General features: G+C 45.8%; 1 protein-coding gene across 1 annotated transcript in view; it reads left to right on the top strand.

Annotated features, from left to right (window-relative positions):
* GABBR2 (gamma-aminobutyric acid type B receptor subunit 2) overlaps window positions 1-27,461 on the top strand; it is a 339,710-nt gene that overhangs the window by 280,772 nt on the left and 31,477 nt on the right. Inside the window, exon 13 of the mRNA XM_080668601.1 lies at window positions 3,814-3,936. Coding sequence (XP_080524727.1) covers window positions 3,814-3,936 — 123 coding nt within the window. The remainder of the gene's footprint in view (window positions 1-3,813; window positions 3,937-27,461) is intronic.

Below are 27,461 nucleotides of genomic sequence, written 5' to 3'. Positions count from 1 at the left end.
TTTTTAAAAAGCTATTTTAAATCACCTCTCCTTGACCTTCTGTTGTGTATATGTGTGAGTATTTATCAAATTATTCACAATCAATCTCCCTCCCTATCATGCATGCTCCATGAGGATGGGATATTTATACTTTGCCCATCCCTCTGCCTAAAATAGCGCACTCAGAGTAGGCACTAAGGTTTATCTGCAATTAATAAATGAAATGTAGCTTAAATCCATTCAGTCACAAACACTGGCAAAGTGCCAGGCTTTGGAAATGGTGCCAAAAGGAAATGAGACCTGTCCTTCCTCTTATTCTCAGAATCTTCCAACCATGGATCCATCAGTGTGATCATTAGCCCTGGGTCTAGTAGAGCTGAGGTGCAATATCACATTTTGCCCCTAGATGTCACTGTCAGGCACATAAACAGAATTGCTAATTGTCAAAACCCAAGTAATGGTAGCCAAATAACACATAGCTGCCATTTGTTAAGCATCTTCTCCGTGCCAGACACTGTAATTAGGTGCTTTCAACATATCTCATTTTAGTCTTATACCAACTCTGCAGCTTAGGGCTCAGTGATCCCAATTTTAGAGGTAGAAATGAGCCCAAGATCACATTTGTCAAGAGCTGGCATTAGAATGAGATCTTCTAAATTCAAAGCCCATATTCTTCCCTTGGCACCATACTTAAAAGTAATACATGATCCTCCCTACTCTCTTCGTCCCTCTGCTCCTTGCCATTTTATAGATGAGAAGTGCAGAATGAGAGAGGAAGTGATTTGCCCAGGATCACACAGGTAGCAAGAGATGCAGCCACAAATGCTGTCAGTGCTAAATCCAGGTCCACCTAATTTCAAATCCTGTTTTCTCTCTGCCCTGTGCCACCTCAAACATCATACTTGAGCCTTAAAATTGGGAAGACTTTATCACATTTATCAAAGGAAAGTTCTGGTGCTCATCTTTGAAGGACAGCTGTGCCACATGGATGCCTTCCCATTCAGGCAGCAGTGGAAGAGGTGCTGCATCCACTCTGAAGGGAGGTCTCCTTTCCTTGCAGGTGACTCCTTCAGTGTGGCCCCACCCCATGTCTCTCAGCTCTTTCCCTTCAATGTGCCACTTCTTGTCCAGTGTATACTGTGCAGTCCCAACAGACCCAAGGTTTTGTGTGCTGGAGTATAAGGTGTTCCACACTTCTGTACCTTATGGGCACTTGGGAAGAAAGCAGGAGAAAAATGGCACAACTGAGTAAGTTCAAGGTCCTTATTGCCTCCTGGAAGTAAAACTATGGGAAGAGTAGTAGGCCTTTAGTCTCATGGGAAAGCCATGGCAGAGAAGATGGGATCTGGAGGTGCTGGTACTTACTATTGGGGAAAATTTGGGGAGGGGGAGAGGACTGAGAGGCTAAAGCCAGATGAACAGGAGAATGCCCAGTGTTTGTGGCCTCGGCATCCTCTTATTCATCCTGTCAGCCAGTGCTCTGCATCTTGCCTCCTCCCTGCTCACTAGGACAATAGCTTCTAACTGGTCTCCCCTACCGCAGACTTCCGCCTCCAGTCCACCCCTCAGTACTGGAGACTGCTCCTATCACACTGATGCTTAAAGACGCTCAAACCTCCAGTGGACCCTTGTGAGGCCCCATTATGTCACGCAAGCTCACCCCTTCCACCAAGCCCTGTCTCCAGCTATCCCCTACCCACCCCACTCATGCCCCGCCACACACAAAGCCTGAAGTGTGAAAAACACAACTCAGCCACAGAGTAGGGAATGGTTAAGCAGCAATGAAGTGCACTTACTTGGGGAGTTGTCAGACCAAGCTTGGGAAAGAGCTTGGCTGAATTTATCCTGTGCATGATGGGGAGTCACAGGAGACTCTGGAACCAGGGTGACATGACGTGGTCTCTCCCTCAGCTGCCATCCAGGAAGCTCCTCTGTGATGTTGCAGTGCTGCCTCCATTGCCTGACATTCCCTCCTCCCCAGCCCCCGAGGCCCCCAGCTTCTCCTCTGTGAATCCACTTCCTCTCCTCCAACTCCCTGTTGTAATCATCCATGACAAGTCTGTCTCTCCTGCCGACCCTGGAGGGCAGCACCGGGGTCTGTCCATCTCTGTGTCACCAGTGCCCAGCACAGGGCCTGGCACTGAGTGAGTGCTTGGGGCATGTTTTCTTAGAGCATCATCCATCAGCCAATGCTTATTGAGTACTTTTTCTCTGACAGGCTCAGACAGATGCTAAGAATGGGGCAATTAGCAAAAAACAAACTGTACAGAGCTCACAATGTAGTAGGATGACAGACATGAATCAAATTATCACAAATATAGTGTGAGGTGGCTACTCGTGGGGACATCAGGGTAGGAGGGTGCCAGCAGAAAGGTTGGGGAAAGACCTTCCAAGGGTCAGGCACAGTGTGGGCAAATGCCTGGGGACTTAAACCACACTGGGTGAGCATCACCCTGCGAGCCTGTCCTCTGAGCCCTAAGCTCCTCAGGCATTTCTTCCTTTTGGCCCAACTTCTCAAGGCTGGCAGGGAGTTGCTTAGCTTCCCAGAGGGCAAAGGTTAGCTGGGTTTATGAAAAGCATCAGCGGTTCCTTAGATGCTTCTGGAAAATCTCAAGGAGGGGGCTTTGCCAGCGCCCACCCCAGGTAAAGTGGGTTTGGTAGATTGGATCTCTTCAGCAATAACTCAGAGATACTTTCTTCCTGTTCTTTTCATGGTTCGGCTGCAGAGAGGCCCCTTGAGTTTCTATTTCTCCTTTAAAAATGGCTTTAATCATTAAAAGCCAGACCTGGTGATATATCTTAAGCTTCTGCCTCAGCTTTGTTTATTTTTCTATCGTCTTTTCTAGAACTACTTCTTCACATTAGCTTTTATTGGAGGTGGGAGTGGTACGTAAACATGCAATGAGTGAAACACAAGTTAGCTTTGGCACTGACAGTGTTTGTCCCCAGGCCAATCCCTATCAAACGGCCAGAAAGTGGGGTGGGAATTTCACAGTGCAATAAAGATATCAGAGGCTGCAAAGACGGATGGAAGTTATATTTCTTCTTTTTATATTCCTTCATCTCAGTTCAATCCATCAAACTCCCTACTGCGTGCCAGGCCCTGCTAGGTACTGAGGGTACACAAATAAATGTTAACTGAGAAGGGCAGACGTGTATACAACTTAATATAATGTTGGGTCGGTGCTGTAAATATTGGAGGGTATGGACTCTGGAGATAGGAGAAACATGGTTCAAATCTGGGTTTCACCTCTTAGAAGCAGTATTACTCTGATCAAATTACTTAACCCCGCACTAGCCTCAGTTTCTTCATCCATAATATGGAAAAAACAATGTGTGTATTTATATATGAGATTGAGGTATGTAAAGGCAGATTGTTCTTAGTACTATTACTACTCCTGATGAAATATCTGAACAGTGCTATAGAAGTAATTAGTTGTGCTGTGGGAGTGAGAGGGGGCTTCATGGAGGAGATAACAATGGATCTGGGTCTTTAAGATTATTAGGCATTTGCCAGACTGAAAGAAAAGAGTGTTTTGGAAAAAAGAACCAGCCCCTAAATACGAGTAGGAGGTGAACATCACAGCAGGGCCACAGACTAGGAGTTGTCAGACTTAACTAAGTGCAGCGTGTGTGTAAGCCAGGCCAAGCTCGGGAAGGACCTTGAATGTCCAACAGGGAGCTTGGCTGGTTTATCCTGTGAATGATGGAGTCTCAGGAGATTCTCCCACTGAAGGTGACCCGATTCCGTCACTCCCTGACCCAGCCCCTCACTTCTATCTGAGAAGTTCTCTGTCTCACATGCACTGCGTTCTGCTCTCGCCCTCTCTGCAGATCATCAAGGACCAGAAACTGCTTGTGATCGTCGGGGGCATGCTGCTGATTGACCTGTGCATCCTGATTTGCTGGCAGGCTGTGGATCCCCTGAGAAGGACGGTGGAGAGGTACAGCATGGAGGTAAGCGCAGGCACCAGTAGGAGGGAGGCCTGCGGGACGCTGCTCCCAGACACATGGGGACAGAGGCAGCCCGTCTACTCGGCTGCCCACAGTACACTCCTTGAGAAGAAATCAAGATTGTCACGGGGAAATCATCACAGGTCCACATGGGCCCACATTCTCTATCAGGAACACCTCATTATTTCTGCTTTCCTCCATTTGAGATGAACATTATTTCAGGAAGGCCAGATAGATGGTCTTCACTCCTGGGGGCGGTGGTGAAAGAATTTGTCTAGGTATATTGATATATGCAGAATTAAGGGGAAATGTTGGGCCGCTGATATGAATATATTTTCTACACATTGTAGAAATCTCCATTTATATGATCTACTGGTCCAGAAATTACATTGCATTGTTATTCTCTTCTTTAAAATCAGTTCTCTAACAAGTGCTCCTAGGGAATAAGCATGCTGAGAGCTCCTTTGAGTTACTATATGATTTTCAAAGTAATAAACAATAGACTTCTTTTCCCACATTTGATATCAGAAATTTGTTTGTTAAAATAAAGAGCCTTACATAAAAGTACTGTTAAACATATATTGGAATAGTCTTGCATTCATCCTTGCCCTTCACTCAGTGATCTTCCCAGGATGCTCAAGATTAGGGAAGTTCAAGATTAGGGAAGCGTATTTTTGTTGATTTTCTCTGGAACAGTTAAAGATGCCCTAGGTAGAGAGAGCCGGCTGCGCAGGGTGTGCTGTATGCTGTGATTTCTCTATGGAGTAGTAAATTCTGATGAGAAAACTGGAATTTTTTCCATTTCTCCTACTGCATGGTTAGGGAAATATTTTTGTGGCTTTCAGTGTGACTTATTAAACTAACCTGGAAACCGTTGTTTTATGCATTGGGGCCAGAAGCTTTTATCCTTCTGGACAAGAAGGTTTTCTAGCAAAGAAGATGCCCAGCATCGTTTGTCTGGAGACAGACAGGGTTTGCTCAGCACAGTGAGAAATTATGCAGTTAGAGTGGTGGCCGAGGATGCAGTTTCTAACAGTGTGGATTTAGGAGGGAGATTTAGGGCTGTGAGCCTTCATCTCATTGCCTTAGGTGTACATCCTGGGAGGAAGCAGACCCGACAGAGCCAGACAGATCCAAGACTGGCTAGATCAAGGGGCAGGAGCTCAGCTGAGGTCACCTGGGTAGGCTGTTTCCAGAAGGGAGGTGCTATCTGGTCACCATTCATCCCCACAGGTGGCAAAGGAGCAGTCCTGCCCCCAACCCACCCCGAGGAAATTCCTCATCCACCACCGGCTGGGGAGTGTGATCCCATTTTAACAATGAGGAAACCACCTGGCCGGCATGGCTCAGTGGTTGAGCGTCAACCTATGAACCAAGGAGGTCACGGCTCAATTCCTGGTTAGGGCACATGCCCGAGTTGCTGGCTTGATCCCCAGTGGGGGTGGGGGGGGGGGGCGGGGGAGAAGCAGCTGATCAATGATTCTCTCTCATCATTGATGTTTCTATCTCTCTCTCCCTCGCCCTTCCTGTCTGAAATCAATAAAAATGTTTTGTATATGATGAGGAAACAAACCCAGAGTGGCTATGTAATTTAACCAAGATTACTCAGCAGGTTAGTGGCAACACCACTGACTACCCTCTCATCCACTACCCTATCCTGCCTTTTAACACATGACGGCACTTTGCATTTTTAGGGGTCTTCAGAGAACTTTGGTCATTGGCCACAGATCTGTGAAGCAAGTAGGACAGGGGAGTGTTTCCACATTCTGCAGATGAGGACTAAAATTACAGTCATGGGCCGACTGAGGAAAGAAAGAGAAGGAAAAGAGGCCAGTCGAAAGAGCCCTAGGGAAGGCCTGGAGTGGGGCAGTTGGACAGAAAACAGATACGGCTGGCTTGATGCTGAGCCCAAGGGCAAGCGAGGACATGGGGCACGGCTACCTTCACTCGAGGTTAAGGTTGGGGCTGGGCATTCACTAGGGGTCCCCAGGCTCCGGCTGTGGTGGGGAGAGGCTGTGGAGCTGGAGTCAGCCTGAGTCAGCAGACTCCAGAAATGGATCTAAGAAGCCTGTCCCCCTGGACCTTTTCAAGGTGGTCAGACTTGTGCAGTCCGATTCGCGTAAGTGATGGCTTGCTGTGATCGTCTTCCCGTTCTTCCTTCCTTTCTGTAATAAGTCCTGCTGCTCTCAAGCTCTGTGCATAGAACCCTAGCCCTTGCCAGACCTTCCAGAGCAATGGTTCTCAAACTGAGGAGCTGTGGGCTACCATGGAAATGCCTCCCTGTGTAGAGAGAAAACTGGGTCTGGGACAGGGGAGGGTCCCACCTGGGGCATCCAGACCTTCCCAGGACAGGCTGGAGGAGAGCCAGCTCTGGCTCTCAACTCAGATACCCTGTCTCTGTGTTTCCCTCCAGTTATCTGCTGAGATTTCTCTCTAAACCTTTTCTGGCCTGCTCCTCTTTTTTCTCTTATTTTAGGGTTGTTCTGTCACTCTGTTGCCATGGTAGCAGAACCCTTTGATTTGTTGAACCACAGGCCTGTCGATTTATTGTTGTTTATCCACCAAACAGCGCTAAGCTGTCATTTGTTTTCTGTCAGACCCTCGTCTGTCAGACACAGTGTGATGATTGAGCAGCATGCCCAGGGGATGAGGAGTCCAAAATTCTCCTCGCGGGACTGTTTTTTTAGGACCACCAACAAGAGAGAAAGTCTACACTTGGGGGAGAGGTGATCAGAGATCTTTGTGGTCTGTTCCCTCTTCCCCTCGCCTGCCTCAGATGCCTTAGATTTTTCTGGATACTCTGAACATATCAGGATTCCACTCACAGCCCTTGCTCTGTGTGTCATTTTCAAGCCTGTGCCCATGCTTACCCCTTCTGGAACCTTCTCTGACAAGTAAATGAACTTCAGTTCCAAGCCCCTGTGTTACCACCAGATTTACAAGCCTGCCTTTCCCTACTCCCATCCCTAGTATCCTGAACATTCCTCTGTGGAGACAATTTCACATGCTGTTCATCTGTGCTGAGTGCATCCCTGACCCACCCCACCACCCTTGCTGGACCACCAGCTTCTCCAGGGCCGGGCAACTTCTGAGCAATCTCCCTCACTGCCCAGCCCAGCACCCCACACACATCTTCCATCTTCCACTGGGGAGATCCAGGTGAGCACAGTAGCCATAGCCTTCGATTTTATGTTGCCCTTAGGCTAGTGGGTACTGATAGACATGCAAACAAATAAGAATAATTATTTTAGATTGCATAGGTTCTGATAAAAAAAAAAGAAAAGAAAAAAACAGAATGAAGGGTTTGAGAATAACAGGGAGAACCCATGGAGGCGATTCTCCCAGTGAGAGTACATGCAAGTATCCAAAGGATGAAAATCGGATTCTGAAGTCCTGTTAGAGGCCTCCCAGTGCCACATCCTCATTCGTTATCATGCAGTAAACATTTACATAGCTTCTGTTACATGCCAGGTATATTTTCTCTCAGTCTATGTCTTGGCTTTTCATTCTCTTAACATTGTCTTTTGCAGAGCAGAAATTTTTTATTTCAATAAAGTCAACTTATCAATAATTTCTTTCATGGATCATGCTTTTGCTGTTGCATCTAAAAATTCATTGCCAAACCCAAGGTCACCTAGATTGCCTGCTGTTATCTTCTAAAAGTTTTACAGTTTTGCATTTTACATTTAGGTTTCTAATCCATTTTGAGTTAATTTTTGTGAAAGGTGCAAGGTCAGTGTCTAGATTCATTTTTATTCACAAAAATGCCTAGTTGTTCCAGCATTGTTTCTTGAAAATACTCCCTTTCTCTACTGGATTGCCTTTGCATCTTTGTCATTGGTCAGTTAACTGTATCTGTGTGGGTCTCTTTCTGGGCTCTTTATTCTGTTTCATTGGTTTACTTGCCTGTTCTTTCACTAATATCACTCTGTCTTGATTGCTATAGTTTTATAGAAAGTGTTGAAGTTACATAGTGTCAAAGTTCTCTGACTTTGTTCTTCAATGTTGTGCGAGCTGCTCTGGGTCTTTTGCCCCTCCATCTAAACTTTAGAATCAGCTTGTTGATATCCACAAATAACTTGTTTTGTTACTGGGATTGCATTGAATCTCCATAGACCAAGCTGGGAAGAACAAACATCTCAACAATATGGAGTCTTCCTGTCTGTGGACATAGAATATCCTTCCATTTATATAGATCTACTTTGATTTATTTCATCAGAGTTTTGTAGATTTCCTCATATAGATCTTATACATATTTTGTTAGATTTATACCTAAGTAATTTTGGTTTTGATGCTAATATAAATAGTATTGTTTAAGTTCAAATTCCAATTGCTCCTTTCTGGTATATAGAAAAGCAATCAACTTTTGTATGTTAAGCTAGGGTTCTACAACCTCATTGTAATTGCTTATTAGTTCCAGGAGGGTTTTTTGTTAATTCTTTGGGACTTCCTACTTAGACATCAGATCATCTGCAAGCAGTTTTATTTCTTCCTTCCCAATCTGTATACCTTTTATTTCCTTTCTTGTCTTATGTTTGTATTAGCTGGAACTCCCAGTACAATGTTAAATAGGAGTTATGAGAGGGGGCATCCTTGCCTTGTTCCCAATTTTAGGGAAGGCATCTAATTTCTCTCTATTAAGCATGAAATATAAAATAGTTCTGCTTGCCAAAGCCAAGAGTACCTTTGGGGAAGTGACAGGGAAGGCAGATGATGCAGACAGAGCAGAATTGTTAGGGACATGTGTGCTAAACAGAGAAGTTAAAACTTCAAAGTTAAAGACAATTAATCAGGAAGGTGACATGATCAGATTTGTCCTGGCTGCAGGATGAGAACAGATGGGGAGGTGAGGCTGGAGCCCAGAGATGGCTCAGAGATGGTCTTTGCTATAATCCAGGCAGGAACTGATGGCGACTCAAAGCAGGGTAGTTGCAATGGAACAAATAGAAGTAGGTGGATTTGAGAGATATTAAGTAAGCAGACATGACAAAGCTTGGTGATTGATTGACTCCAAGTGGTAGGAACATGGAGGCAGCAAGGACAATGCCCAGATCTCTGGCTGGTTGGTGGATGGTGGATCTCTTCAATGAGGCAGGGTGCAGAATGAGAAGTGGATTCATTTCTGAGCAGAGGAGCTTAGAAGATTGTATGCAGGGTCCTAAAATACAACAGAGCAGATTGTCCAGTAGATAGAGACTTGGGGGAGGGGCACATTGAGGATGGGAGCTGAGGGAATGAGTGTGGTCCCCAGAGAGTGGTACAGGAAGAAGTGAAGATGTCCTCACTGGAGCCCTGGGAACCACTAAGTGGTGATGGGAACAGGAGGAGAAGCCAGGAAGGGGACTTCAAAGTGGTGGTCAGAAAGGAAGGGAGTAGCCAGAAGAGAGAGCCACCCATGGGCGCGGGCACAGGAGAGAGAGCAATCCATGCATAGGGGAAATTTGAAGAAGGAAGGAGAAGTCTGCAGAGACAAATGTCCTAGTCCTAGACCAAGGTGAGGACTGACTGGTGCCCCACCCATGACTCGGCCCCTTGCTCGTGCTTGATGCTCCTTTGTTGCATCTCAGTCTTGCCTTCATCTGCTTTACAGTCTGATAGGAATATTGGCTGTTTCTGCACTTCAGATATAGCCGGTGTGGATAAATCTGCCAAGTATGTTTAAAAGATTTTAAAATGTTATTTGTATTGTTGGAAAAAAGGAAAAAAATTCTCCCCTTTTGAACACCTACTCGACTAGTGGCTATGGGAGTAGGTGTGGGACATACAGGTCTGGAGTTCAGGGAGATGTGTGGGCTGGAGATGGGAACTTGGATGCAGACAACATAGAGATGAGATTGAAAGCCTTGGAAGAGAGCACCAGTGGGAGCGGGGACAGGGGTGAAACAGATGGAGGAGAGAAGAGGACCAATGACATTCCCTCAACCACACACGCCAGTATTTGGAGATGGAGGAGGTAGGAGGGACACAGCAAAGAAGACCTATAGGGAGAGCCACAGAGATAAGAAGAAAATCGGATAAGTTTGGTTTCTAGGAAGCCAAAGGAAGAAAGTTTCCAAGAGAACGTTTTGATGAAGTGTGTCAAATGCTGTTTTTAGATCAAGTAAGATGAAAACCAAGAATTGACACTGTGTATGTGTGTGCATATACACACACACCCATCTGAGACATTTTTTTTCTTTTAAGAAAAGTAATTTGAGTTAATTTCCCCAAAAGTAAAAGCAGTGCATACTGATGGTGTGAAGACAGCCTGTGAATCTAGGTGGAAGGGTGGTTTGTTTTGTTCCCAAGCCTTCCTTCTATACTAGGTCACAACCAACACCTGCACTTGGCCATTCTGAATGGTTTTGAAACAGAGAGGAAATGGTGGAAAGCACTCAAGGTCACTGAACATTGACACCGAGGAGAGCCACAGGGCAGCCACTGAGGCCGCACCCTGAGGCCACCTGCACTTCCTGAGGCCTTTGCCATCTGCTTCCCAGGCAAGTGGCAAAAGAGACGGGATTATGTGCAGTGCAGTCACCCACGGGAGCCATGTGTGTGGCGTTCGCTTGCGGAAATGGCGGAAGGCTGTCTCCACAGGCGACTAAGCAGCTCCGCCAAGAATCCCCTGCATTCTGGGTTCTGTGGCTTTCTGGATATCTGGTCAGTGACCAAGTTGAGGGCAGTTTGGGAGAGGAGAATATTTCAAACTTCCCTCTGTATTCCATACTTTTACCAACCTTTTTTGCGGAAGCCAGTGGGGGGTTTGGAAGTCATGGATTACATTTGGTTTTGAAACTGGTGGCTTATTCTACTTGTTTCTATGGAAACAGATATTGGAAGAGGCAAATACATAGTTTTAAATAAGTTTAACTCTTATTTTCCACCTCCCTCTACAGTTGCTCTAAAAAATCATAAAGCAGACACTTTCTAGAAACATCTGGTACCTTCATAAAGCTGGTCCAAGCCCCATGTGGCTCTGTTCATTTGGAAATAAAACTACATCAGAATGGCTAGGGTGAGCCGAGTGCTGAAGATCAGGATCCTCTCTGCTCTGTGGGCTGCTCACAGGTAGCCTGGTGGCGCAAGGCTTGGATGCTAAGGGTCACATTCCAAATGATGGGTCATCACTCCCCGTCCTTGACAGTGGACAAGTTTTGTCATTCATAGTCACTCACACGGTATTAGATGGCCAAGCTGGGGCCCCAGCCAATTGCAGACCAAGTTTCTGTTAGCTGAGGGCCTCCTGGGTTAGCCTGACTCTTCTCAGGAAAGGTCTGCATTATCTGCAACTCTGATCTTATCATTCTCCTATTTAAAATTCTCCCCATCTGTCAGAGGGGCAGGGGGGAAATAAAATAAAATAAAATAAAATAATCCCCATCTGCTAGAGGAGGAAGCCCACACTCGGTGGTTCAGCAGGCCCTCAAGGATCTGGCCCCATTTCCCTCCCAGCCTCATCCCAGCTATTGGCACTTCACAGCATCACACTCTCCCTTACTCCATGCCTCTGTATGTGCTACCCTCTCCACCCAGAATGCTCTTCTCCCCCTTCCCCCGCCTCCCCCATAAGCTAACTTCATGTGAAAAATTCCTGCTTGACCTTCAGGCAGAGCTCAGAAACATCTTTCCCAGGAGCCTTTGGACCAGCAGCTCCTTGGATGCCTCTGCCCAGGCCCCATCTCACCCTGTTGCCCCTTTTCTGCTCACATCACTGGTAATTATCTGCCTGTGTACCTGGCCCCCCAGTTCATGACCTCCTCAGAGGCCAAGGCCATCTGTGTGTCCCCAGCACCCACTGGCAGGGCCTGGCTCAGATTAAGTGCTCGGTAAATATTTATTGAATAAATTGTCCCCTCTACCTGGAATTCTCTCCCCATGCCACCATATGTCCAACTTCAACCCATCTGTCTGGGCCCATTAAGCCAGATTCTCCAAGAAATGTCTTTGCCGAGTCACAATTTAATTTAATATTACACCCTCACCTTTTATCAAGGGCCCATTTATGGGGCTAAAGCTGCCCAGTTGAAGAATGATTCAGCATCTTCTATAAAGGACTATTGTTCAATGTGTGACTTAGTGCCCCTGAGATAAAGGGCCACAGGATAGATCCTAGCAGAATTTAGCACCAGGAAATGGGCTGTGCTCTCCCCATGAATTTGTGTCTACTTCCTTCCTTCAATCAGGCAATATTAATTCAATAAGCCACTCTTTTTTCTTTTTAACTTTGGCTGCCAGAAAGTTGGAGCCAAATTCAACACTCTGGGCAATGACCATCTTACCTTAGGTTCCTGGAGGATTGATTATCTCTTGTACTGATCATTTGTGTTTATTTCTTTAACTGTCCTACATGTTTGGGCTTTTACTGTGTGTTGCCTCGGGCCCTTTGGGAGAGGGAGCAAGATGTAAATTGCAGATGAAGTTATTAAAATGAGAACATTAGGTGCGATTTAATTGGAATGATATGCCAGAGAGACATTTTAAGGATGTCCACAGACATTGGCCTTCTGGCTCGGGTCCTGGCTCAGCCCAGGCTGTGGTCAGCTGTGGACCATTATGGACAGAAGGCCTCCGCCAGCCACAGCCATGTTTCTGGAACACCCCGTGTCAGAGGCATCTTAGATTTGTGAGTGATTGAGTTTTATTTCATGTTCCTTGATGGGCATCCCTTGTGCCTTCGGGATGCACTTGGGCTCCAGAGACCCCTCAGGACACAAAACAAAAGTCACAGCACCACCATGGGCACCAAGGGGACAGCCCTGAAGTGGGAAACTCTGGTCTCACCTGTTTGGTGCTCTCCAGGGGATGCGCTGTTTACTAGAAATTCTCAAGTCCATGGAACAGACAGCTGGGAAACTGTCTGTGATCCTGGCATCTTCTGACCACTGTGTGTCCTGGTAAAGCCATTCCAGTTGTTGAGCAAAGACAGCCCTTAAATTTTGGTAATTTTTCCACACATCCATATGAACAGAAACATAGGCTATGGCACCCACAAAGACGTTTCCTCTTTTTTGGTGGGGGAATTCCAACCAAAGTACCTCTTTGTAAATGATGCATCAACCGGGCACTCCTTCAGCACTTAAGTGGCCGCCATACTCAGGCTCCCTTTAGGACTGCAGTGTGATGAGCAAGATTAGACACACACAGAGTGGCATCTTCTCTAAGGCATGTGCCTGCATACTGTCTCCTGGTTTTAAGTTTGAGTTACTGTGCTGAGGTACTGGCCTTCCTTTTCTAAAATATGAGCTAGGATGGAATTCAGACTTAATGGGTGAAAAAGTGAGTGAGACTTTTAGTCAGACTGTGCTAGGTTTTACTGTGGTAGCAACAACAAAAGATGAGCAACTCGATGGATTAAAACAATGAAGATTCTTTATTCATCATAACACTTGTCCATGGAGGGTCAAATATAGCTTGTCCGTAGCTTTTTAAGTCCAGGATATAGCTGGTGGAGCACCTTCTGGGATGGTTTTGGTAGTAGGGGAAAAGAGTGCATGACAGAGTGTGCACTAACTTTTAGAGTTTCCACTCTAAAGTGTCACTTGTCATTTCCACTCATATTTCAGTGGCCAGAACATGTTAACTCTCCACGCATGAGTTCAGTGGGGCAGGCAGGAACAGTCCTACCATATGCCCAGAGGGGAGAGAAAAGCAGATATTGATGTCCAGCCATAACAACTACTGTAGTCAAGTCCATCCAACTTCCTATCGCTGTCACAAACATTGCCCTATCCACTAGAAAGTAAGTTTCATCAGAACATGGAAAGAGGGGTGGTTGTAGTTTATTTACTGCTGTATCCCCAGCACCTGAAAAAGTGCCTGGCACATAGTACACACTCAATAAATAATATTAGTTGAATACCTGAATGAATCCAGCCTTAGAGCCATCTTATGGGGTATTCTCTGAGTTCTGTCCTAGTCCTACAGACTTTATTGCCAAATCCTATCCTAATCTATCACTCTGCCCATCTCCACTGCTACCCCTGAGGGCCAAAGTATCACCATCTCTCATCACCTGGCATCCAGAAGAGGGCACTCTGAGCTAAAGCTATAGTTGGCACACAATGGACAAGAGGCAGGATGAGAATAAACAACCAACTTTATTGTTTAAGCCACTGAGTTGTTTATTGTTGTTGTTACCAAAACTTTATAAGCAGGCTCTTGCTCCCACTCATTGCCCCTCCAATCCATTCTCACATGGCAGAGGAATCTTTTTTTAGATATAATCCACATACCATAAAATTCAATTTTAAAATGTATAATACAGTGGTTTTAGTACATTCATAACGCTGTAGAGTTATCCACTCTGTCTAATTCCATAAAAGTTTATCACCCCGAAAAGAAACCCTGTTTATTTTAACCATGAATCCCTATTTCCCCTTCCTTCCAGCCCCTGGCAAACACAAACCTACTTTATGTCTCTGTGGATTTGCCAACTCTGGATATTTCATATCAATGGAATCATAGAATATGTGGAGCTTTAGCTTCTTTCAGTTATCAGAATGTTTTTAAAGTTCCTTCACGTAGTAGCATGTATCAGTTATTCATTCCTTTTTGTGGCTGAATAATGTTCCCTTATATTGATACTAGAAGCCTAGTGCATAAAATTTGTGCACTCAGAGGGGTCCCTCAGCCCGGCCTGCATCCTCTCGCAGTCCGGGAGCCCTTGGGAGATGTCTGACTGCCGCAGAGGCGGGAGAGGCTCCCGCCACTGCCGCTGTGCTCACCAGCCGTGAGCCTGGCTTCTGGCTAAGCAGCACTCCCCCTGTGGGAGCACACTGACCACCAGGGGGCAGCTTTGATGTTGAGCGTCTGCCCCCTGGTGGTCAGTGCGCGTCATAGCCACCGGTCGTTCTGCTGTTCAGCCGATTTGCATATTAGCCTTTTATTATATAGGATACCACATTTTGTCTATCCATTCATCAGTTGATGGATATTTGGGTTGTTCTCACTTTTTGAATTCCACTACTATTAAGAATGCTGTTAATGGGCATTCATAACAAGTTTTGTGTGAATATATGTTTTCCATTCTCTTGGGTGTGTGTGTGTGTGTGTGTGTGTGTGTGTGTGTGTGTGTGTCTGTGTGTGTAGAATTGCCTGTTCACATGGTAACTGTTTTACATTTTTAGGAACTACTAAACAGTGCCACAGTGGCTGCACAATTCTTCATTCCCAACAGCAATGTATAACGATTCCAATGACTCTACATTGTCACCAACTCTTGTTATTTATCTGCCTTTTTTATTATAACCATCCTGCTGATGAGGTGGTATTTCATTGTGGTTATGATGAGAATGACTATCAAATGACTAATGACATGGAGTATCTTTTCATGTGCTTATTGGCCATTTGTATATCTTCCTTGGAGAAATGTCTTTTCAAGTCCTGTTTTTAATTGAATTGTTTGTCTTTTTGTTGTTGAGTTATAAGTGCTCTTTATATATTCTGGATATTATACCCTTGTCAGATACATGATTTGAAAATATTTTCTCCCATTCTGAGTTGTCTTTTCACTTTCTCAATAATATCCAGTGATATACACAAAATTAATTTTGATGAAGTTCAAAATTTATCTATTTTTGTATTTATATTTTTTATCTATTTACCTATATTTTCTTTGGTTGTTTGTGCTTAGGTATCATAGCTAAGTAACCATTACCTGATCCAGGTTATGAAGATTTATTACACTTGAGTTTTCTTCTGAGTTATATAACATTAGCTCTTATATTTAGGTGTTTGATGTATTTTTAGTTAATTTTTGTATATGGTGTAAGGTAGTGGTACAGATTAATTCATTTGCATGTGGATATCTAGTTGCCCAAGCACCATTTGTTGAAAAGAGTATTCTTTCCTTGTTGACTACTCTTCTAATGCCTGTTGAAAATCAATTGAGCATTGATGTATGGTTTATTTCTGGCCTCCCAATTCTATTCCATCAATCCATATGCCTGTCCTGATGCCAGTACCACACTGTTTTGATGACTGTAGCTATGGTTAGCTTTGAAATTGGGAAGTGTGTGTCTTCCAACTTAATTCTTTTTCAGTATTGCTCTGGCTATTCAGGGTCCCTTGAAATTCCAGATGAATTATAGAATCAGTTTTTTCATGTCTGCAAAAAAGGCAGTGGGATTTTCTTAGGGGCTGCACTGAATTTGTATATCAATTTGGGAAAAATTACTGTTAACAATATTAACAAGTCTTAACTGGCCTCTGACATTCTGTCTCACCTCACCCTGTTTCTTCATCACATCATTTATCCCTGGTGGTCTCACCTGTTTTCTGTCTTCCTCCACTACAATGTGAGCTCCATGAAATAGGGACTTGTATTTCTTGCTCAGTGTTTCATCCGTAGCATGGGGTCTGGCAGGCACATAGTAGGTGCTCAACAGATGTTGAGCAAGTGAATGGTGAGCAAAGGAATACATGAGTGAATGAATGAACAAATGAACAAGCTTCCATATCATGACTCTTATCAGCATTGACCACCTCTGACCAGGTGATGCAGTTGTCCAGCAGCTGGCTTAAATTATTAGATGAATTTGTTGAGTCTGAAAAGAAAATTAAATAATATTTTAAAAAGAGGAAGGCTTTTAAATGATTTTAAAGATAGTTTAGATTTGTGGTTCTTAATCCTGGCTGCATCATTCAGATCTTTTTTAAAATACTGGTACTCAGGTCACACACACACACACATTTTGATTTAATTGGTTTGTAAAAAGGCCTGGACATTGGGATTTTTTAGAAGTTGCCATGGGTTCTAGTGTGCAACCAGGGTTGAAACTGTCTGGACTAGACCTCCACCAATCTCAAGGAAGGGCCTAGGACTGCAGTTAGGATACCAAAGTTAGAAACAGATTCAGGACAATCCATGTAAGGCTAAAGTATAAGAGAAGAAAAGCCTGAATCCAGGAAACCTGAAGTCCACATGGTGTCTTCCCAACCCTCACCCCCACCCCAGCTGGAGAACATGATGGTGACAAATGACATGCAAACTCAGAGAGAGGGCCATCTGGCAAGAGGACCCCACAGAGCTTAATGAGCCCCCAGTGTCATGTTTTTCTGAAAATCCTTAAATCATCAGTTGAATAATTGTCTCCCCAGTGGAAGACAGAGAGCAAGGAATAGGAAAGAAGAAAAAACTATAAGATCTCTATTTCTGCGGCATTGTTCATTGCAGAGGGGAGGTAGAGAGTGAGCAAGTCCAGACCAGAACTTTAGGCAAGTTAATACAGCTGCCCTGCAGTTGCAGGAAGCCACCAACCACAGAAACCACAAAGGGCCAGGGAAACACAGTGTCCAGGTACCTCGGCACCCACAGTGGCTCTGAAATGGAACCACTAGACTCTTGGTGAGATGTTCATTATTTTCTGCCATTGGAGTTTCTCCATAAAGAGCTGGTGGATTCAACTCCAAATACTGAGTCATTTTGCCCTTGACATAGGACAGAATACTTAACATGACCCAAAGATGCTCAATTCAGTTTAGAGGACACTGATAGAACTTGTGGGCCCCTCCTAAGGGCTCAGGAGACAGCAATCATCTCGGGGCTGCCCAATTCTCAGTGTCCAGCCCCCACTCCCCTGTCCTCCAGACTGGAACCCTCACCCCAGGTCTGCCCTACTTGGGTACAGGTACTCAACAGTTGGCAAACATACTGTAATAACAAGAGTGCCTCACATTTCTGCAGCAGGCAGTTTACAAAGAACCTTGACATCCCCACTTTAGAGAGGAGGAAACTAAGGCTGGAGAGGTGAACTCACAGGCCTGAGATGACCTGGCTGCAATTGGAACTGTCCCCAGCCAGGCCATGTGGTGTTAGTAACTGGGGATCTGTTCAGCTGGGATTGGTCTCTTGGCCTATTCATACTTCCTGCTTCTTCCACATCAGTTCTGTGTTCTACTTGGTTTTGTTTTAAAGAAACATTCTCTTCATTGATGCTTTCAAAATTATTAACCTCCATTAAGTGTAGATGTTTAACCCTCTTTCACCTCTGTGATTATCTGGTTGCTATTGCATAAGAGTGAAGCACTTATGAGCAGCTATTCAAACCTAGCAAATTATATCTGAGAGCATTGTGCCCTAGTCCAGCCTCATCCTCAGTAGCCATCTGCTCAGCCTCTATCCAGAGTTCCAAAGACGCTGTATAGTCTTGGTAACAATAATAGCAATAGCTTTTGTTAAGTGCATACTGTGTGCTTTCAGTTCAGTCCTCACAACAACCCCATGCAGCAGTTACCATTTTTATCCTGTCTGTAGATGAGGAAACTGAGGCACAGAGGGGTTAAATAACATGCCCGTAGTCACACAGCAGGTAACTGGGTAGCATTTAGCCTTTACTGGTCAAGCAAATGGACTCTGGAGTTAGGCTTACCCTTAAATCCAAGCTCAGCCACTGACTGTGTGAAGTTATATAAGTGTAGTGGGTTGAATTGTGAGTCCCCAAAAGATATACCCACATCCTTAACCCTAGAACCTGTGACTATGATCTTACATAGTAAAAGGCTCTTTGCAGATATAATTAAAAATTTTGGACGAAATTATTCTGGATTACTTCAATTGGCCCTAAACTTAATGAAGAGTGTTCTTACAAAAGAAGAAGTAGAGAAGATACAGGCACAGAGGAGAAGGTCATGTGAAAATGGAGGCAGAGATCAGACTGATGCAGCCACAAGCCAAGTTGTGCCTGGAGCCACCAGAAGCTGGATGAGGCCCAGGATTCTCTCCCAGTACTTCAGAGGGAGCACAGCCCTGTGACACCTTGATTTCTGACCTCTGGCCTCCAGGACTATGCAAGAATAAATGTCCATTGTTGTAAGCCACCCAGTTTGAGGAAAGTTGTTATAGCAACCCTAGGGAACTAATATAGTAGGTGACTTCGCTTCTGAGGGCCACAGTTTCTTCATCCACAATATGGATCTAGATATTAATAATACCCACCTTATAGGTCTTTGGGGAGAAGTAGAAAGGACGGTGCCTATAAAGGACTTGCCCTGTGCCCAGTGTGTCAAGGGTGCTCAACAAATGTCAGCTGTTACCTGAAGCATCATTTATTATCTGGCCCTCGGCCACCCTGCTTCTGAGTTTTCTCAGAGCTAGTCCTTCATCTTGCTATTTTCCTGTACCTGGCTCCTTATCACTGGGCCCCCTGAGACCAGACCAGCATGGTCCTGGCTCAGGAATCTCAAAGGAATCGAATCCGACTCCCAGACACAAGCTGCAGACCCCACGCTGAGCCATTATCGCCAGAGCTGCCAGAGCGAGACTATGAACATCCACGCATGGTGTTTTCATATTTCACCCAAGAAGTCATTTACATGAGTCAGACACAGAAGGCTCAGAGAATTCAATCGAGAAAGGTAACTCCGGGCTGGAGTGAGTTCTGCCAACGGGTATGAAGGATTTTCCTATGTCTGCTCATCTCTTTCTCTCTTATCTGCGTCTTACAGCAGACAGGAAGCTGGCTGACGAGAGATTGCGTGTTCATACCAATTATTAAAAATATATGGCAGGCTTCTGGAAATGCATTCCCATGCCAAGGAAATGGAATGTGTTCACCAGCCAGGCTCCTGCACTGTGAGCTTTGGAAGAATGATGGGGTAGTCATAAACACTACAATCTAAGATTTTGATCCATATCTGCCACCTCCTAGCTGTGTGACCTTGGGTGAGTGACTCACCCTCTCTGAGCCCCAGTGCCCATAAGGAAATACCCATTCCTCCCTCACAGGCTTTCCATGAGCATTAACTGGGACAACATGTTCAAGTGCCTAACACTAAGCCTGACACACAGGACTTTAATCATTGTGACTTCTGTTCCCACTCCCTGACTCAGAACTTCTTTACTCCATAAGGAAATTTAAAAACTACCTTGCCAGCCTCCCAGGGAGGTCTTAAAGAACAGTGGTGCATGTGGGGTAGGTTTACACCTTCTAATGCACATTCACCTACTTCACTTCTTTAATCCTCACAATCAACTTCAGCAGAGAGAGTTTTGTTCCCATTTGGCAGGTGAGCACCTGTTGGTGCACAACATAGTTTCAGTCCTCAAAACTATGAAGAGGTACTATGTTTAGACCCATTCTACAGATGACAACAATGAGGTTAAATAGTTGCTGCAGGTCCCAAGTGGCAGAGTTGGAACTAGAGCACAGGCAGTCTGGCCCCAGGATTGGCGCCCTTCACCACCTTGCCTTTGACCACACCACCTGGCACAGGTCTCGCATCCTAGTCTAAGCACCTCCCCACATTCTCAGTGACTGACTGGCTGACTGATTGCTTGAGCTGATTATTTTGCCAGGCAGAAGGTCTACAGCAAATTCTAGGCCCCAGCCTCACTGGTATTTTTGCAGTTAGTCAAGGCCTATTTATTACTCATAGAATATTTTGGGGTCTGTGTGAAAAAGAAATGCAAAACTTCATTTCACTTCCCTGCTACACTGCTCTTTTTTTTTTTTTTTTTAATAGCCCTCTCTTATCAGCCTCCTGGCAGCTTTTGCGTTTCCTGTGCATGTTAATTACTTTATTAATTACGTTGATATCTTTGGTTCTGCCCAGCATATCTTGGTGCTTTTTGTTTCCAGTGTGCACCCATTCTGCCTTGTTGTTGGCATATGCATGCCCAGTTTCCATTTCTAAAAGGGATTCTTTGAGCCTCGGTAAACACATGGCTTTCAATTAGTCATGCAATCATCATTCCCATTTTCATCTCAGCCACGTCACTAATAGAGTGTTTTTAACATTCTCCCAAATAGAGGCGCATTGTGTGAAGTTTCTGACATTGTTCCTCAATCCTGTTTTCTCTCCAGGTTACAGCTCAGAGAACCTCACAACCTAGGATTGAGTGACATGATGAACAGGAAGATGTCAGGGGTGGGGAGGGGAGTTGAACTCTGGGGTAGACAGAGAAATGGGACTTTGTGAGATTAGATTAGAGGCTGACCTAAGACCAAATCCTGGGAGGGCTTGAATATTAAGCTGAGAATTTCAGACTTTAACCTAAAAGCCAACATCCTCCAAAGCATATGACATAGAATATTAATCCTATTAGCTGTCCCAAAATAAAAGGGAATGGGGGGATTCCATGATCCAAAAGTTTAAGAAATCCCAGAAACTACACCTTGCCTCTTAGGCTTTAGCAAGTTAAAGGCTCTGAAAAGTCCTGTAGTTTAATACTTTAATTAAAAATTTTAATTAGCATTTCCAAAATTTCTTTGACCATGGAGCCCTTTCTCACGGTGCATGTTTACATTGACATATTCTGACAGTAATTTAGGAAGTGCTGCTGGAGGGGACGAGGAGCATTGGTGGATTTTGAGCAGGAAGGAGCATGCTTAGAGTCTGTGTTAGAAAGGTGGCTCTGGCAGGCGATCCAAGTGGGGGAGACCAGAGGCAGGGGGAGAAATGAGGCAGACCCTGAACAGTTCAAACAAAAGGAAATAAGGATCTAAACCAAAGTTTCAAATGTTTCAGTGTTTTCTTTCCATTTTATTTCAAGCTGCATTGTTGTCTTAAAATTGGAAAATCAGTGTTGCTATAATAAATCAGAGCACAAGGATTTTACTCAGGCATAAAATCTGAATGAGAAAAGCAATCTGTGCAATCTTTCATCTTCAAAGGAAGCGTTTAGCCCAACAGGGTGTTGGAACACAATAGCCATCTGTTTCTGCAAATCACCAGAGTTCATAGAGGCGTTCCAATCAGATAGACCCAGAGTCAGGTCCCAGGTCCATACCTTAATGGCTCGGCACAAGCGGCTTCACTTCTCTGTGTCTTCGTTTTCCCATGCAGTAAAGAAAAAGAATAATCCTTTTCTCATAGCTTCAAGGATTGCATGAGGTGACATGTGCAAAGTCCTTAGCACAATTCCTGACATGTGATAACATACAAACAAATGTAATTGCCCTTCTATATCCTTCTATATTAGTCAGGATAGGCTGGGCTAAGCTGCTTTAATAAAGAACCCCTAAATTTCGGTGACAAAATGCATCAAAGGCCTATTTCTCTCTCATACAAAGTCCGCTTGTAAATCCAGGTGGCCTCCAGGGGAGCCCTCTTCCATGAGGCAGCTCAGTGATCTGGGCCCAAACATGAGGCTGCACACAAATCTCTTGACAGCTCTTCTAAGCTTCAGCCCACAGGGTCTAATGCCATTTCCTCCCATAGCCCATTGGCCAGAATTAGTCATGTGACTCCTAACTGTAAAGAAGCTGAGAACTGTGGGTGAATAGAGGGGATGTCAGGGGAGCGCCAGCCTCTGCCACTCCTTCATTCCCTTTGGTCAGTCCACCGAACCTCTCTGAGCCTCAGTTCCCTCATCTGTAAAATAGGCTGATACCTCTGTCCTACCTTGCATGGGATTGTTGTGGGGGCTTATGTGATTACGTATGTGGAAAATGCTAAGTTAACATTAGAGATGATTATATGCTTACTTTCAGTTGTGCCAAAGCTGTGTCACATCTTTGGTTCGTAGGAAAAATATACAACTTCAATTCTTCTTAGATATACATTCCTGTTCCTTTTTTTAAAGATTTTTTCATTGATTTTTAGAGAGAGAGAGTAAGGGAGATGGAGAGAGAGGAAGAAACATCACATGAGAGTGAAACATAGATCAGCTACTTCCTGCGTGCCCCCTACCTGGGATCGAGCCCACAACTGGGCATGTGCCCTGACGGGAATCAAACCAGCAACCTTTCGGTGCGCAGATGATGCCCAACCAGCTTCGTCACCCGGCCAGGGCTCTACATTCCTGTTATTATTCCCCAGCCCTGTCTTGTCTCTGGATTGCCCACTTCCCCTGCCCTGCTAATTTGAGTCTTTTTTTTTTAATATATTTTATTGATTTTTTACAGAGAGGAAGGGAGAGGGATAGAGAGCTAGAAACATTGATGAGAGAGAAACAGCGATCAGCTGCCTCCTGCACTCGCCCTACCGGGGATGTGCCCACAACCAAGGTACATGCCCTTGACCGGAATCGAACCTGGGACCCTTCAGTCCGCAGGCCGATGCTCTATCCACTGAGCCAAACCAGTTAGGGCTAATTTGAGTCTTTTAATTTTATTTTATTTATTTATTTATTTATTTTGATGAGATTATTATGACCACGCACCAGTAGCCTTTAGTAGCCTATTTTTGTTTTATTTTGTTTTTGTTTCTTTAAAAATCTTTATTGTTGAAAGTATTACATATGTCCCCTTTTTTTTCCTCCCATTGACCCCTTATAGCCTGTCCCTACCCTCTGCCCCAGGCCTCCACCACCCCATTGTCTGTGTCCATTGTCTGTATGCATATATATATGCATACAAATTCTTTGGTTGATCTCTTCCCACCCATCCACCCATGCCCACCTTCTGAGATTCGACAGTCTGTTCCCTGCTTCTATGTCTCTAGATCTATTTTGTTCATCAGTTTATTCTGTTCATTAGATACCACATATGAGTGAGATCATGTGATACTTGTCTTTCTCTGACTGGCTTATTTCGCTTAGCGTAATGCTCTCCAGGGTGGCCTGTTTTGGGATTGTCCACTTGATGAAACATCCTGCTTGGAAAAGGAGATCCTAAAGCAGGGGTGGGCAAACTTTTTGACTCGAGGGCCACAATGGGTTCTTAAACTGGTCCGGAGGGCTGGAACAAAAGCATGGATAGAGTGTTTGTGTGAACTAATATAAATTCAAAGTAAAGGAGCGGAGGGGAGAGCAAGAGAACTGGATAGATCAGCCGGATCCGGCCCGCGGGCCGTAGTTTGTCCAAGGCTGTGCCTAAAGTGTCGTAAGGGATGATAGGGCCACCAGGGCATTTCTCCTGGGCAGCAGAGAGAACTCTCAGGGGTTCTGCATCACAGAATATATGGTTCTTAGATCCCTAAGGAACACCAGGTGTGTGTGTGTGTGTGTGTGTGTGTGTGTGTGTGTGTGTGTGTCCCAAGCACCAGTATTCCGGATGCATAGGGCTCTAGGCATGGGAGGGGACACCACTCTTGTCCTATTCAGATCCCCTTGGAGACCAGCGGGAGAAAGTGTGGCCAGGATGGAAAAAGAATAAAAAATGTGCCATGTAGGAAAGAGTGATGTCAACCCATCAAAGAAAAAACTCAAAAAGGCACAATCCCTGTCTCTAAGCTTCAGAGGGGCTGTCCTGGGGCCAAGGGAGGAGCAGGGCCCAGAAGGCAGAGCTGGGACCGGGGGGAAGTTCTGGTGATACAGATTTCAGAGCTTAGGATGAGGAAGAACATATCCCAAAATGAACTGGGCTTCCTTAGGAGCTAGTGAGTCTCATCACCAGAGGTGTGCAAAGAAAGGTTGGACGAGCTCTTAGCAGGGACTGCACATTGAGAAAGGGAAGGGAAAAACACTTGAGTGAGTGTCTTCAAGCCCAAAAGTTCTGTAATTTCATAAAATAGAATAATTGAATGGTATGAGCTCAAAAGACATTATATATATTTATATTTATACATTCGTTCTTAATGGATGTATGTGAGATGAGTTAAGAACAGCTTTGAAGTTATAATGAATTGGAGCATCATGTTCACCCTGGGAACTTCATCATTGGTGCGGAAGAGAAAGCACTGGCAGGGGACAAGGAAACTGGCCCAGATATACAAGCCCTGCTACAGAGTGAAGGGACATGTACACTCTCCCGGGGCCTGTGGCTGCCCGGGGACTCCCGTGCACAGCCAGTGGTGGCACAGCACCAATTACAACATCCTACTTTGGAACTGTCTTTGCAACACTGCACTTTTGGGGCTCCCAACCCGTGTGCCTCCCTGACTGACAACAGGCAAATGCAATGGATGCTTTGTTCTTGTGCACATTGCCATGGGGGGGTGTGTCTGGGCAGTGTAGTCTTTTGTCTTCCAGGCTCTTGCTTGATGCTCAGAACAACCATCAAAGCAGGTGACTCCAGCATTTCTCAGAGGAGAACCTGGGGCTCAGAGTGAGCATGTGATGGACCTGGGGCCCAGCCCTGGTCCAGAGGCAAAGCCAGTGGCTATCCATTACCCAGGGCACTGCAGTGTTACCCTGCTGCCTTTTAGCCAAGGGCAAACTAAAATCTGAGCTGCAGCAGGAATCACAAGAGGGGACACTTGAGGCTTGTCCAGGCAGCCAGCTTCCTTTCTCCTTGCTGAGCTGAGACTCTCAGAATTAGCCAGAGTTCTAGGGAGGAGCTCGAACAATGGAAAAGGCCCTGCACTAGGAGTCAGGACACCCAGCTCAAATGCCAGGTCCTCAGGTTTCTTGCTGTGTGACCTTGGGTGAGTTACAGCCTATTCCTGGGCTCAGTGTCCTCTGCAAGAAATGGGAATTAAAATGATGGCCCTACTAAATGCCTAGGGTTGTCAGGCAGATCTAATGACATTGAAAACCATTAGATTGAGCACACGTGCACAGCAGTGGTGGCCTGCAGTAGCTCGTCCATGATCCCACGTGCTCCAGCTTCGCACCCTTGTCCTGCCACCTCCCACCTCACACCAAACAGGGAGTCGTGTGAACTCCAGCCTGGCCATGCAGTGCATTAGCAGCGGACCCCAGGAGAGGAAGAGAGAGACACGCCATGGGCATAGCCAGGCCAGGCTGAGAAGGGCCAGCTCAACTGCCAAGGGGTCTGGGCAGTTCTGGATTTGTGTATAAAGCCAAGATTTGGGGAGTTAGGCAGACCTGGGCTCAAGTCACAGGTCTGTATTAGAGCCCACTGCTGTGGCAATTACTTGGATGAAATGGGACAGTGTGTATGTGTGTATGACATCCTTAGCCCAGAATCTGGCACACAAGGAGCAGTCAGTAAGGGGGGAGGGGAAGACAGTTGGTGGAGGGGGTGGTGAAGGTGCTGAGAGAGGAGTGGCAAAAAGTCAAACACAGAGGCAATGGCCCTCCCCTGAGAGACAGGCAGGAAGCACTGGGCCTCAAGGGGCGGGATGAGAGGATCTGGGGAGATTTCACAGATGGAGGAATGGGTGCAGTGCACACAGTGGTGTAAGAAAGGGCATCTCAGGACCAGGACACAGCATAGTAAAGGACCAGGAGGGGAGGGTATGGGCCTGGCCACAGATGAGGCTAGTGATGGGAGTTGAGAACCGCTAGCAGGGTCGCCTAAGACCATGGGAAAACACAGATATTTACATTACGATTCATAACAGTAGCAAAATTACAGTTATGAAGTAGCAACAAAAATAATTTTATGGTTGGGGGTCACCACAACATGAGGAACTGTATTAAAGGGTCGCGACATTAGAAAGGTTGAGAACCACTGCCCTAGAGGCTCCCCAGAGGCCCTGCATGGGGTCCTCCTGCCTCTGCTTGCTGCCCAGACTGCAAGCTGTGTGGGGTCAGGCCGGTCCAGGGCTGCGTGTTTCTGCTCTCAGGGTTGCCCACGTGCACCCTGGGAAACCGGCCTGCGGATTTCTGCCCGGCCAGGTTGGGGCATGCAGGATCCAGGCATCCTGGTCCTGCTGAGGGTGGGTGAACACCAGACTCCAGGAGCCGAGCCTGGGAGAAACAGGCTTCCATCTGGTGTCACCATCCCAGAATCACCGAATGTGAGGGACCTCAGGGGCAAGAGCTTGCTTGCCCAAGATTGGCCACCAAACCTTTCCACCCAATAATGCTGCTTCTACAAAAATCAGGTGTGTGAAAAGTTAACCCATATTTCTGCGCATTTCAGTATCATCTGGGACCTCTTGGGTCTTGAGATCCGGGAAGAATTGCCTCACACCCCCAAGGTAGGGAGGCCCTGAGCCTACTAGAGGTTTTGGCCTTTCCCCAGCCTTTCCTGTAGGCGCGGTCCAGTTCCTGGTTCACAGACACTGTCTCTGTTCCTCCCCATATCACCCAGGGCAAGCCTCAAGCCATGGCCAGGTTCACCAGCATCCCCTCTTGTTCGTCAAGCATTTCCTGAATTTTAAATAGGTTTTTGTTGATTTCAGAAAGGAAGGGAAAGGGAGAGAGAGATAGAAATGTCAATGATGACAGAGAATCATTGATAGGCTGCCTCCTACATGCCCCCTCCTGGGGATCGAGCTGCAACCCAGGCATGTGCCCTGACCAGGAATCGAACCCTGACCTCCTGGTTCATAGGTTGACACTCAACCACTTAGCCACACTGGCCGGGCCATTTCCTGAATTTTAATAGAACTTCAGAAGATGCAGAAATCTGAGGGGAAGGACCATGTGGCCCAACCAGCTTCCCTCCTTCTCCTGCCTCTCTTCTTTCTCACCTCTCTTTCTCCTCCCACCCCCCTCTCCTGGTTCCCACGGAGGTTTGGGCCTCCTTGGAATGTAGGTGCCCATGGCACTGCCCTTCCAGAGCTGGCACTTTCCTCCAAAGCCATGGCTCTCCCTGGGGGAGCTCTCCTCCAGCACACGAGCGCAATGGGCGCCTTCCTCACGCACATCAGCTGTTCTCAGTCACCCCTAAGTCTCTCCTCAGTTCTTTGCCAACTTAACAAGAAAAGCTGTCACACTTACTTCAAAGTGTCCTTAAAATTACAAGATCTTCCAGGCACTCACTTGACTCTGGAACAAGGCCTGGAGACCTGCTGGACCGGCAGCCCAGTCG

Source organism: Plecotus auritus, assembly GCF_963455305.1.
Source record: "Plecotus auritus genome assembly, chromosome: 5".
Classification (NCBI taxonomy): domain Eukaryota; kingdom Metazoa; phylum Chordata; class Mammalia; order Chiroptera; family Vespertilionidae; genus Plecotus; species Plecotus auritus.
This window is presented reverse-complemented; position numbering and strand designations above follow the sequence as displayed.